The 14,332-nt window shown below is 37.6% G+C and overlaps 1 protein-coding gene across 10 annotated transcripts in view; it reads right to left on the bottom strand.

Annotated features, from left to right (window-relative positions):
- Positions 1-14,332, bottom strand: part of ERBIN (erbb2 interacting protein) — a 133,376-nt gene that overhangs the window by 65,100 nt on the left and 53,944 nt on the right. For all 10 annotated transcript variants that reach the window (XM_055421959.2, XM_055421960.2, XM_055421963.2 and 7 more), the window contains exons 3-4: positions 8,473-8,670; positions 4,746-4,863 (exon numbers count right to left, since the gene is read on the bottom strand). In XM_055421959.2, the coding sequence (XP_055277934.2) occupies positions 4,746-4,863; positions 8,473-8,661 (307 nt within the window). In that variant the 5' untranslated portion in view covers positions 8,662-8,670. The remainder of the gene's footprint in view (positions 1-4,745; positions 4,864-8,472; positions 8,671-14,332) is intronic.

Raw genomic sequence — 14,332 nt, 5'->3', positions numbered from 1 at the left:
AAAATTTGACTCTGTTGCTAAAATTTAATAAAATGAAGATACTATTAAACATGGCTATCCTGCTCAGATTAATCTATGTTGGTTATACAGAAGAGTTCTCTTTTTACTGCTGAGAAAGAGAAAATACCTCCTGAAATCTAAGAACTCGCCTGGTACTATCAGCTAGTCCTTGGTCTTTCTATGAACAAGATGCAATCAAAGGGAGACCTTGGTATTTCCCTGTTGAACTAAGCAATTTCACATAATGCCAATATTAAAAGAGGCCATTCTTTAACCATAAGAGATCAAGACAAAAGCGAATTTGTAATCACAACAAAGACAAAATGTGAATCTTGTCCAAGCCATCCTTTCTTCTAACGTGTGACTGCTGCTGCTTTATAACTTATAGCTTTAGCTTTGCTCTAATCTGTCCTCCCTATAGATAACGTTTATTAATATTCTCAATCACAGAATTATACTTCTTGACAGCATTCCATTCATAGCAAACACACACTCATATTCTTAAGCCCAAATCCTGTAATAGTCTTTCAGCACTCGCTGCGACTCCCCTTCCATCCCCATGGCTCAATCACAGGTAATCCTGGGCATCTTTGTTTGGAGGGCATCAATATCTCTCCAATGACCCAAATGTAAGTTAATAGTGGGTCTTTACTGTTTCTGTATTTTACAGGCTATGGTAACAAATAGTTCAGAATGTAACACTGATTTCCAGTCAAGAGTCTGAACCAGAAATTGCAAACTTCAACGACTATACTGGCTAGGGGACAGCAGACGAATGGTTAGCATCAGGTATAAGACAGTGAGTGCTAAGGCCTATGGGAAGGCACAGTGACTGTACACCCCACTTATGGTCCACATTAACAACACACTTAGCAGTGACCAGTGATCACCAGACTATGTTTTTTAAGTTCTATGTCAGTTTAACACATGACTTTTCTTCTTTCGTTATCTTAAATAAGCTGATTTATTAAAACAGCTGAATTTAAACATTAACTATTAAGCAAATCAGCAACTTTAGAAATTTTAAAAGAGAAAAATAAGTGACTTCCCCAGTAATTGATAATGTCCCTTGTAATCAATATAACTTCTTGAACTTAAAAGTGAAGAGTCTTTTCTAGTATTTTGTCCCCAATCATCAGATTTTCTCAGATTCAAGGAACTGCTTCCTGTTTTGACCCATAAACTTTCAACCCATTCTTTCTGAATGTTTTGACTCAGTTTTAAAAAGGCATAATTAACCTCTCCAGCATTCCCATATCAGACAGAAAGATCTGAGTTACTCTTTCTGATTTCTCTGCGTTAAATGTCCTAGTTTTTATTCAGTCTGCTCATACAGAGAGAATTGACAGCTAGATAGTCTTCATTTCTTTTCTCTCTCCATCAGCTTTCTCCATCAACCCCTTTTGCAAATTATTTTAATCATCACCCCTATTAGTCTGCTCAAGAAAACAGGCCAGGATTTCTCTGGCAGTCTAGCGACTAAGAATTCATCTTGCAATGCAGGAGATGCGGGTTCAATCCCTGATTAGGGAACTAAGGTCCTACATACTACATAGTGCAGCAAAAAAGAAAAGAAATAAAAGAAGCCACTTGAACACAGTGGATGTTAAATGTTAATTTCTCTAACACCAGTTGCTATTTGCAGTGACTTGGCAGTGCAGCTTGGTGAGATTTTCCTTTCTTTAAAAAGCTAAAAATAAACCAAAACTTTAGACAAGAAAAAGAACAAATTAACACTCATAAATTAAGACTTTAGTTTTATCATCAAATGATAAAAAGTGAATTCCTTACAAAATGAAGACAAATATCAACACCTTAAATTTATATACTTCCTGTATACACACTGGTCCACAATGTGGTTAGCAGTCTCATGAGGCAGAACGGAAGTGGTAATATTGATGAAATTATGTATAGTCTGAGAATGAGATTAATTTCCAAATATAGCAACATAGCAAATAAACAAAGAAGTAATGATCAGAATACAATTCAATTTTTTCTCTTTCTAAATAAATGTTTTAATCACTAAGCCATATTACTTGGCCAGTGAGAAACACTGGAAGAAATATCAGAAACTAAGAAAATATGAAAGTAAAGAATCCTAAAACAAGTGCTTTTAAATAAATACAGCTTGCTGAAACACTAATAAAGTATGCCACAATGTTTCCTGCCTACTTCCAAGCAGGGGGCATACAGATAGTAAACACAAAAAAATATCTGCTATATTAAGATAGAATATCGTTAGATTAAAGTGATAAAAACACCTAAAAGGATAAGAATACTAGAACCTGGATACAAGATTAAAGCATCTTATGCAACATTTAACATGATGAGATGTAATAGAGAAAATATTTAGGGGTATATTTAGGGGTAATTCAATTTTCTCATTCAGAATAAAAGCTGAAACTCATCCATCTCTAACATAATGGCCATCTTAATACTAAATGTAATTAATTCCAAAATTTGATAAACACTGCTTTCATTTAGCATGCTATCCTTTCTTTTAAGCAAGCTGTTAACTTAAATATACAACTAATGAAACTCAAAATTCTCATCATCAACCACATCACCCTATAATATGCATAATATATTCCTGTTTTCAATAATGTAGACTTGGGAGTTCTCTGGTGGCCTAGTGATTAGGATTCTGGGCATTCACTGCTGTGGCCTGAGTTCAGTCCCTGGTCAGGAAACTGAGATCCCACAAGCCATGAGGCATGGTCAAAAAGTAATAATAATGTAGACTTGTATTAGCATATACTGAGGATTACACAAGTTAATTAAAATACTCTCAACTCTATAAAAAGTAAAATGGGTTAATTACATCAGTTGTAATGATGACTATTAGATTAGGAATTAGAAGTAGTAGAATTTTTGTCAGTCAAGGTAATGGTTCTGATATAATCATAGTTTCCTGTCTGTCCTCACTTACTTTGTTCATCATCAATGAAATGCAGCTGCATTTAGACATCAGTTTAAGACTAAGAAGAGAACAAATAAAAGGCAAGGGACTGATTCTGCCATTTAAAAAATAGATGAGATCATGTAGAAAGAGAAGAACAGACACAATCAACTTAATTTTTAATGAAATAAATTGTAAGCTTTTATTGATAACAATAACTAACGCCATTATCTTTCAGAGCAGAATACTTAAGTGCTTATCCTAAATCTTTTGGTCACACAGAAATTCTAACTCTTCAAAAAACACTCACAAGCTGACAGAATTGTACAAAGAAGGTTTTCAATAATCCACAAAGAATTGCTGAAGCTAGAATGAAAAAAAAAAAAGAGAGAAACACTACAGTCCAATGGCTTGTCATAACTCAAACACGTTATTCTTTGCATGAAAGTCTAAGATACTGACTGAATGATGTTGGAGGGCATAACTGCACAATTCTCAGTTTTGAGAAGTCAGTCTGGAATTACTGCATTTTCAGGAGGATAATAAAGCATGTGCATTACTGAGCCAAGGAATAGTTCATACTATGAAGACTAGTAACACTGGTTACTAGCCTTTCCCAGGTGTATGTAATTTTATCAGTAACACCAAAAAGTAGAAGAGATAACCCTTCAGAGTGGAAGGTTACACTTAATGACTTCTAATGTCACAATTCCAAAGTTCTACAATGCTACTTAACTGTCAGTGTATGTACAGCTACAATGGTAATGGATCAAGTTCATTTACTTTGGAATTTACACAATACTTGCCACTCTATTAAGCACGAGGAATGGAAAGAAATTTCAAACTGCCCTTGAAAAAGCTGAGGAAATTAATTAACCTCAACTAAAATCATGAGAAGAAAACTCTTAACAATTAAAAATCAGATGATCTGAACTCTACAAAAACAACAATGTCACAAAAAGATGGGCGAGCTGGTTTTAAAAGATCAAAGAGACACAACTGAAAGGTATATGTGATCTTTAACTTGGAGGTTGGGCAAATAGCTAAAAAGGACATTATTAGGCAACAGGGGAAAATACGTTGTCAAATTTCTTGAGTGATAATGATATTGTGGTTATGTATATGGATTTCCTTAGTCTTGGGAAATGCTTATTCTAATATTATTCCAATATATTATAATATGCTCACTCTAAAATTTTTTAAGTGTTACTTCTCTCTCACTTCAAGGGAAGGAGTTAACAATTTGGAACATCTCTTCCACACTTTAATGTTTATCAAACTAAGCACACAAAACCAAGACAGTGTGCCCCAAGAGAACAGTGACTATGTCCTTTTACTTTTCATCATTAATTTGTAATCCAAGCTCCTAATAAAGTATTTGGCACAAAGTGGTCTCTCAATAAGTATTTGCTGATGTTCAATTCATTGATGTAGCACAACTGTTTTTTAAACTTTAACACTACACTGTAAATATTTTATGTCAGTATCATTAGGAGCTACATTACAGTCCAGGCTTACTGTTATCAACAACAGACATTACAGCTAGTTGTTACTAGTTTCTCATCGTCACAAACATGGCAGTAAATATATATATACATGAAAAAAGCAGATTTAAGGACACATTAATATGTACATGCACATATCTACAGCATTTCAATTAAAGCTATTTAAAAATGTTTATACTTATTCTTCACTTTGCTTTAAATTCTCATAGATTTATACATATATAAAAAACCTAACATAAGAGGCTACAATCTTTTAAATTCTTTTTTAATCTGGTAAAATACAAAAGATATTTTATTTATTTAACATGTCCCCAAGCACAAAAAGTTAGAAAGAATCTTACCATTCTTGCTGACATCCAGTTCCCTGAGATTAATGAGATTTGCAATAGATGCTGGTAATGCTGTTAAATCATTATCTGGCAAACTCAGTTTGTGTAGAGACTGACAGTTAAAAAGTTGCTGTTGAAACAAGGTAGAGAAGGATTTTGCCATTATTCCTTAAGTTTCCTTAAATATTTCATTTATTACCCTTTAGAAAGACAAATATTATTAATGTCATTAAAACTGAATGAGTTATACCTATACACATACCAGAGAAGACCTCTTATTATTTTATGCTATTATAGATCTGAATACAATTGGACTACTCAGAATGATTTATATCCTCACATTTCTACCCTGGGCAAAATGCACTTAACAAAATCTAGCATATGGCGTATTTTCTGTTAGGGTCATAAGAAATAAGTGGCTGCTAAATACAGTAAACTAAAAGGGCTTCCCCAATGGCTCAGATGGTAAAGAATCTGCTTGCAATTCAGGAGACCCAGGTTCAATGCCGGGGTCAGGAAGAGCCCCTGGAGAAGTGAATGGTTACCCACTCCAGTATTCTTGACTGGAGAACTGCATGGACAGAGGAGCCTGGTGGGCTACGGTCCACGGGATAGCAAAGAGTCGTACACAACTGAGCAACTAACCCTTTCAGTTTCACTTTGGATCTTATGTTTCAAGCATCCTTATTCCAAAATGTAAGTTTATAAGTTGAATTTATATAAATTCAAATATGTAAAATTGGTTGTAAATGAATTAAAATACAGAACTCTGACTTGAGAGAAAAATAAGTAGCAAACATACTGTTTTGCTAAAATCACAATAATGAAAATGTGACTTAAATATATTTAACCAAAGGCAGTAAGTATGCGGGCTACTTCTAAGCTTCATACCAAAAACAAACCTTTGCAGAGTACAGAGGATTTTTAGGGTACTGAAAATACAATGTCTGATTGCATAATGATGAACATATGTCATTACACGCACTGTGCTGTCCACAGAATGCACAGCACCAACAGCAAACCATGATGCAAACTATGGACTTCGGGTGGTTAAGATGTTTCAACACAGCTTCATCAGTTCTAACTACTGTGGTGCTTTAACCACTCTGGTACCAAAGGGGGGATGTTGATAACGGTGGAAGCCATGCACGTGTGGGGAGGGTACATATTTGGTAAACCTAATGCTTGTGTTAGTCACCTAGTCGTGTCTAACTCTTTGTGACCCCACGGACTGTAGCTAGCCAGGCTCCTCTGTCCATGGAATTCTCCAGGCAAGAATACTGGTGGGTTGCCATTCCCTTCTCCAGGGGATATTCCCGACGACCCAAGGATTGAACCTGGGTCTCCTGCACTGCAGGCAGATTCGTTACCATCTGAGCCATTATGTGGCCTTGGGAAATCTCTATACTTGCCTCTTAGTTTTGCTGTGAATCTAGAATTGCTCTAAAAAGTAAAATCTTTAGGAAAAAACAAAACCGTCTGCAGGATGGCATTGAATAAATCCTATTTAAGGAGAGCATTCTTCCAAAAATGTAAAATTGCTAGGCATGATAAGTGATTCAGTTATTAGCACTATCATAGCATCCCTCTCTCTCTTCAATGCAGTCCCCAAAGTGAGACCTCACTGGCAGTGATTAGAAAATGGGACTAATTTTGGTCTTCCATTTTCTTTAGGAGACCTAGCTGCTGCTGCTAAGTTGCTTCAGTTGTGTCCAACTCTGTGCGACCCTATAGATGGCAGCCCACCAGGCTCCGCTGTCCCTGGGATTCTCCAGGCAAGAACACTGGAGTGGGTTGCCATTTCCTTCTCCAATGCATGAAAGTGAAGTCACTCAGTCGTGTCCGACTCTTAGCGACCCCATGGACAGCAGCCTACCAGGCCCCTCCATCCATGGAATTTTCCAGGCAAGAGTACTGGAGTGGGTTGCCATTGCCTTCTCAGAAGGAGACCTAGCTAAGGAAGATAAATTCCCTGCTGAAAAATAACATGCAAGAAAACAGTCAATTACAAAGCACCCTATCACAACCTAGGGAAGAAATTCATGAACATGCAACCCACAACTTCTAATATTTTATCCATAGCTATATAAAGATTTCTTTATAAGACAATCTTGGATGGTGCTGGCTTTCAGAATCATTTTACTACTATACTAGCCACCCAAAGAGCAACTCTTTCAAAACAATGCTGCCATCCAGGATGTATATAAACACACACATAGATCTAAAACGAATATTTTATGTTACAACAGATACATGTGACACTATTTTCTACTCTATGATAGTTAGGGTTACTAAATAAAATACAGGATGCCTGGTTAAACTTGAAGTTCAGATAAACAATAATTTTTTTAGTGAGAGAGATGTCCTATAAGTGAAACACACTTATACTAAAAAATTACTCTTTATTTGAAAATTGTAATTTAATTGGATGTCTTGTACTTTTTGTCTTCTAAATACACCAGTCCAAATAAGAGTTTATTTTTTGGAAATGCCCCATATATTAAATTGATTTTTATGAGCCACTAATGAGATGGCTGGATGGCATCACCAGCTCGATGGACATGAGTTTGAGTGAACTCCAGGAGTTGGTGATGGACAGGGAGGCCTGGCGTGCTGTGATTCATGGGGTCCCAAAGAGTCGGACACGACTGAGAGACTGAACTGAACTGAACTGAATGAGTTACACCCACAGCTTAAAAAACACTGTTGTTTGGGTGGTAAAACTACCGCAACTTTTTTGCAAAAATAAGAAACTGAGTAGGCGATGAAGTCAGGTTAGAATTTAAGGAAAAAAAATTAGTAACAATTAAAATATTTTAGCAAGCAAGTTGTTAATGGGAAAGGATGTTTCATGGCAACAAACCAACTTTCTCCTGCTAGTTGTTCCTACGTTTCAGAAATAGTTAAGTCCTCCAATGCCTTTCCAGACAAAACTGAAATGGGGAAAACAGAATAGCACTTCTGCAAAGCTGTTAAAAAACAAAATTCTGATGTGATAACTAAAAAGGACAATTTATCCTCAATTACTATAATGTAGATCAAAGTCTCATGAAAACTAGAAATACATTAATTTCAATTCTTTGTCTAGGTAAATCTATTGGCTGCAGCAACTGTACAGTCTTATAATCTACCCTGGGCTTCCCTGGTAGCTCAGCTGGTAAAGAATCCACCTCCAATGCAGGAAACTCCAGTTCAATTCCTGGGTTGGGAAGATTCCCTGGAGAAGGGATAGGCTACCCACTATAGTATTCTTGGGCTTCCCTGGTGACTCATTTGGTAAAGAATCTGCCTGCAATGCAGGAGACGTGGGTTCGATCCCTGAGTTGGGAAGATCCCCTGAAGAAGGGAACTGCTACCCACTCCAGTATTCTGGCCTTGAAAATTTTTTCTGTATAGTCCATGAGGTCCCAAAGAGCTGGACATGACTGAGTGACTTTCACTTCACTTCATTATCTACCTTAGTGGCTCTAACAAGCCTGGAATTAAATATAAAATTTTAAATTATTTGCATAAATAAGCAATTAACTTGAAAAGATAAAGCAATTAACTTGAAGAGATAAAGGTTAAAAATTCATTTTAAAAAATCTGAATTGTGTTACATATCCTAAAGATGAAATTAAACCAAAACAGGGGCAATAATACATACATATGTATCAGCATTATGGCAACATTGGGAATATCGTATTTCTAGGCATTAAAAAAAACCAAAGGGAATTCTTCAAAGACTATATTAACATACCTTTGGAAGCTCTTCAATCTGATTAGCATCTAAGTAGAGCTCCTCCAAAGTTTTCTCAAAAGTAAAAATCTCTTTGGGAACCTGCTCCAAACTACAATGAGAATAATCAAGAGTAGTGACAGTCTCCTCTTCTCCTCGCAGACAACGACATGGTACCAACCGCACAAATAAACTTCGTTTTGTAGTCATTTTTATACACTGAAATATGCAAACAAAAATAAGTTTAGTAAAAGCATTATAACGATTTTTCAAAACAAACTATTCCAGTTCAATTCTCAGAGTTTACACATAACAGATAAATATTCCCTTCTGTAAACACACTCAACAGAATGCATTTACACTGCTTTCCTATCAAATTTTATATATCTGTTGTTGTTCAGTCACTAAGTCCTATCTGACTCTTTGCGATCCCATGGACTACAGGATGCCAGGCTCTCCTGTCCTTCACCACCTCCTGGAGTTTGCTCAGATTCATTCATGTCCAATGAGTCAGTGATGCTACCACACATCTCATCCTGAGCCGCCCCCTTCTCCTTTTGCCCAGCAACAGGGTCTTTCCCAATGAGCTGGCTCTTTGCATCAAGTGACCAAAGTATTGGAGCTTCAGCTTCAGCATCAGTCCTTCCAATGAATATTCAGGGCTGATTTCCTTTAGGATTGACTGGTTTGATCTCCTTGAAGTCCAGGAGACTCTCAAGAGTCTTCTCTAACACCACAGTTCCAAAGTATCAATTCTTCAGTGCTCAGTCTTCTTTATGGTCCAACTCTCACATGACTACTGGAAAAACCATAGCTTTGACTATCTGCACCTTTGTTGGCAAAGTGATGTCTCTGCTTTTTAATGTGCTGTCTAGGCTGGTCACAGCTTTCCTTTCAAGGAGCAAGCGTCTTTTTCACGGCTACAGTTACTGTCCTCAGTAAACTTGGATCTCAAGGAAAAAGAAGTCTGTCATTGCTTCCACGTTTTCCCCTCCTATTTGTCATGAAGTGATGGGACCGGATACCATGATCTTAGCTTTTTTAATGTTGAGCTTTAAGCCAGCGTTTTCACTCTCCTCTTTCACTTTCATCAAGGGGCTCCTTAGTCTCTCTTCACTCTGTCCCATTCTGATCGTATCATCTGCGTATCTGAGGTTATTGACATTTCTTCTGGCAATCTAGCTTGATATTCATCCAGCCCAGCATTTTGCATGACGTACTCTGGATACAAGTTAAATGAGCAGGGTGACAATATACAGTCTTGTCTCACTGCTTTCCCAATTTTGAACCAGTCTGTTGTTCCATGTCCGGTTCGAGCTATTGCTTCTTTATCGGCATACAGGTTTCTCAGGAGGCAGGTAAGGTAGTCTGGTATTTTCGTCTCTTTAAGAATTTTCCACAGTTTGTCGTGATTCACAGTCAAAGGCTTTAACATAGTCAATAAAGCAGAAATAGATGTTTTTCTGGAATTCCCTTGCTTTCTCTATGATCCAATGAATGTTGACAATTTGATCTCTGGTTCCTCTGCCTTTTCTAAATTCAGCTGTACATCTGGAAGCTCTTAGTTCATGTACTGCTGCTGAGGCCTAGCTTGAAGGACTTTGAGCATAATCTTCCTAGCATGTGAAATGAGCACAATTACACTGTAATTTGAATGTTGTTTGGGAAATGAAAACACGTTTTCCAGTCTGGTGGCCACTGCTGAGTTTTCCAAATTTGCTGACGTATTGACTGCAGCACTTTAACATCATCTTCTTTTCAGTTCAGTTCAGTTCAGTCGCTCAGTAGTGTCCAACTCTTTGCAACCCCTGAATCACAGCACTCCAGGCCTCCCTGTCCATCACCAAATCCCGGAGTTCACTCAAACTCATGTCCATCGAGTCGCTGATGCCATCCAGCCATCTCATTCTCTGTCGTCCCGTCTCCTCCCACCCCCAATCCCTCCTAGCATCAGACTCTTTTCCAGTGAGTCAACTCGTCGCATGAGGTGGCCAAAGTATTGGAGTTTCAGCTTTAGCTTCAGTCCTTCCAATGAACATCCAGGATTGATCTCCTTTAGAATGGACTGGTTGGATCTCCTTGCAGTCCAAGGAACTCTCAAGAGTCTTCTCCAGCACTACAGTTCAAAAGCATCAATTCTTCGGCGATCAGCTTTCTTCACAGTCCAACTCTCACATCCATACATGACCACGGGAAAAACCATAGCCTTGACTAGATGGACCTTGGCTGGCAAAGTAATGTCTCTGCTTTTTAATATACTATCTAGGTTGGTCATAACTTTCCAAGGAGTAAGCGTCTTTTAATTTCATGGCTGCAATCAGCATCTGCAGTGATTTTGGAGCCCAAAAAAATAGTCTGACACTGTTTTCACTGTTTCCCCATCTATTTCCCATGAAGTGATGGGACCAGATGCCATGATCTTCGTTTTCTGAATGTTGAGCTTCAAGCCAAACTTTTCACTCTACTCTTTCATCAAGAGGCTTTTGAGTTCCTCTTCACTTTCTGCCATAAGGGTGGTGTCATCTGCATATCTGAGGTTATTGATATTTCTCCCGGCAATCTTGATTCCAGCTGGTGCTTCTTCCAGCCCAGCGTTCCTCATGATGTACTCTGCATATAAGTTAAATAAGCAAGGTGACAATATACAACCTTGACGTACTCCTTTTCCTATTTGGAACCAGTCTGTTGTTCCATGACCAGTTCTAACTGTTGCTTCCTGACCTGCATACAGGTTTCTCAAAAGGCAGGTCAGGTGGTCTGGGATTCCCATCTCTTTCAGAATTTTCCACAGTTTATTGTGATCCACACAGTCAACGGCTTTGGCATAGTCAATGAAGCAGAAATAGATGTTTTTCTGGAACTCTCTTGCTTTCTCCACGATCCAGCCGATGTTGGCTATTTGATCTCTGGTTCCTCTGCCTTTTCGAAAACCTGCTTGAACATCTGGAAGTGCACGGTTCACATAATGATGAAGTCTGGCTTGGAGAATTTTGAGCATGACTTTACTAGCGTGTGAGATGAGTGCAATTGTGTGGTAGTTTGAGCATTCTTTGGCATTGCCTTTCTTTGGGATTGGAATGAAGACTGACCTTTTCCAGTCCTGTGGCCACTGCTGAGTTTTCCAAATTTGTTGGCATATTGAGTGCAGCACTTTCACAGCATCATCTTTCAGGATTTGAAATAGCTCAACTGGAATTCCATCACCTCCACTAGCTTTGTTCCTAGTGATGCTCTCTAAGGCCCACTTGACTTCACATTCCAAGATGTCTGGCTCCAGGTGAGTGATCACGCCATCGTGATTATCTTCATTGTGAAGATCTTTTTTGTACAGTTCTTCTGTGTATTCTTGCCACCTCTTCTTAATATCTTCTGCTTCTGTTAGGTCCAATTTCTGTCCTTTATCAAGCTCATCTTTGCATGAAATGTTCCCTTGATATCTTTAATTTTCTTGAAAAGATCTCGTTTTTCCTAGGATTTGAAATAACTCAACTGGAATTCCATCCACCTCCATTATCTTTATTCAGAGTAATGCTTCTTAAGGCCCACTTCACTTCACACTCAAATTTTATAATATAGTGAATTTAAAAATAAACTCAAGCACTTCTGTACTTCACAAAATGATCCTAAAAGTAACCATTTGTCGTTGCTTGTTCAGTCACTCAGCTGTGTCCGAATCTTTTCGATCCCGTGGACTGCAATAGACCAGGCCTCCCTGTCAAACTCATGTCCATTGAGTCGGTGATGCCATCCAACCATCTCATCCTCTGTCGTTTTCTCCTCCATCAATCTTTCCCAGCATCAGGATCTTTTCTAATGAGTTGGCTCTTCACATCAGGTAGCCAAAGTACTGAGCTTCAGTTTCACCATCAGTCCCTCCAATGAATATTCAAGATTGATTTCCTTTAGGATTGACTGGTTTGATCTCCATGCTCTCCAAAGGACTCTCAAGAGTCTTCTCCAACACCACAGTTCAAAGTAACCATTTACATTCTTCTAAAAGAACCATTTTAGAATGACACCTCCCTTATGGCAGAAAGCCAAGAAGAACTGAGGAGCCTCTTGATGAAAGTGAAAGAGGAGAGTAAAAAAGCTGGCTTAAAACTCAACATTCAAAAACTAAGATCATGGCATCCGATCCCATCATTTCATGGCAAACAGATGGGGAAACAATGGAAACAGTGAGAGACTTTATTTTGGGGGGCTCCAAAATCACTGAAGATGGTGACTGCAGCCATGAAATTAAGACACTTGCTCCTTGAAAGAAAGTTATGACAAACCTAGACAGCATATTAAAAAGCAGAGACATTACTGGGCTGACAAAGGTCTGTCTAGTCAAAGTTATGGTTTTTCCAGAAGTCATGTATGGATGTGAGAATTGGACCATAAAGAAAGCTGAGCACCAAAGAATTCATGCTTTTGAACTGTGGTGTTGGAGAAAACTCTTGAGAGTTCCTTGGACAGTAAGGTCATCCAACCAGTCAATCCTAAAGGGAATCAACCCTGAATATTCATTGGCAGGACTGATGCTGAAGATGAAACTCCAATACTTTGGCCACCTGTCAAAGAAGTGACTCATTGGAAAAGACCCTGTTGCTGGGAAAGATTGAAGGCAGGAGAAGTAGGAGATGACAGAGGATAAGATGGTTGGATGGCATCACTGACTTGATGGACATGAGTTTAAGCAAGCTCCGGGAGTTGGTGACGGGAGTGCTGCTGTCCACGGGATCACAAAGAGTCGGACACAACTGAGCTACTGAACTGAAAAGAACTATACTTTATAAGTCTGTTCATCAATAAGAAAAACCCTAATATAACAAAGATATTTATTTAATTTCTGATTAAGAGCTGTTTCTTAATTAAGAACTTGACTATATGCAATTCTGAATAGAAAAGTGGGAATGCAAAGATATTTTCAGGTCTCCCTAACCAGCCATTTAACTTTCCTGTAACTCTCTCACATCAAAATTCCAATATATGCTAAGTATATTTTGTTTCAATTAATGTTGTTCTTTCAATTTTTCTAAAGTTTACAGATTTTATATTTGCTTAAGGTTACACACTAGAGAAGAAACTTGCTTCAATAAAGTGCAGACTTCATTATTTCAATCTAACTGGGAGAAAGATTCAATTCTGAATTAGTTTAAATTCTCAAGGCTAGTTTTATTAAGAACACATACATACATAGAGGTTAATTCCAACTAGGAGGCTAACATTAATTTACTAAAAAAAAAAAAAGACCACCTCAATAAAATGATTTCTAATTAATGTTATCAATTCTTTGCAAAATAATAAATTCTTGCCCTAGGCAGAAGACTCTATTAGAGTATTAGATTACTTCTACCCAGAGCCAAGTCTAGGTTGAAGTCAGTGAGGCAAATGCCTCAGACACAGTAAAACACTTCAGTAATCAAATTAAATATTTTAATGCAACATTTTTGTAAAAAAATCAGACTCTTGGAAAAATAATTCATCAATCCATGGTTAATTTAAAAATAAAGACAGAATCAGTATGACTAATTTTCCTCTTTTGCCTCAGGCTCCAACATGAATCTGCAAGGCACTGCTTCTAACTCTTCAAATTATATCATATAAAGTGTTTGACAATAAGGGTAAGTATTTCCCTAGCAAGTAAAGAAAAAAAATCTGACTATTCTTACTTAATCACCATGTGCACCAGGCATTGTGCTAAATTCTTCATATAAACTATGTTTATTCTCATTTCATCCTCATATATCTTAAGGCACGTACTATTATCATCCCCATTTTCCATAAAGAAACTGATTCTGTACTCATACTGCACTATACTATTTCTCAATATATTAGGATATACTCATCTCAGAATTCAAACATCAATAGGTCTTTACTACATATTTCTCCTTTA

The sequence above is a fragment of the Moschus berezovskii genome, chromosome 18, assembly GCF_049115385.1.
Source record: "Moschus berezovskii isolate FMDL1 chromosome 18, NW_MosBer_1.0, whole genome shotgun sequence".
In the NCBI taxonomy this organism is placed as follows: domain Eukaryota; kingdom Metazoa; phylum Chordata; class Mammalia; order Artiodactyla; family Moschidae; genus Moschus; species Moschus berezovskii.
This window is presented reverse-complemented; position numbering and strand designations above follow the sequence as displayed.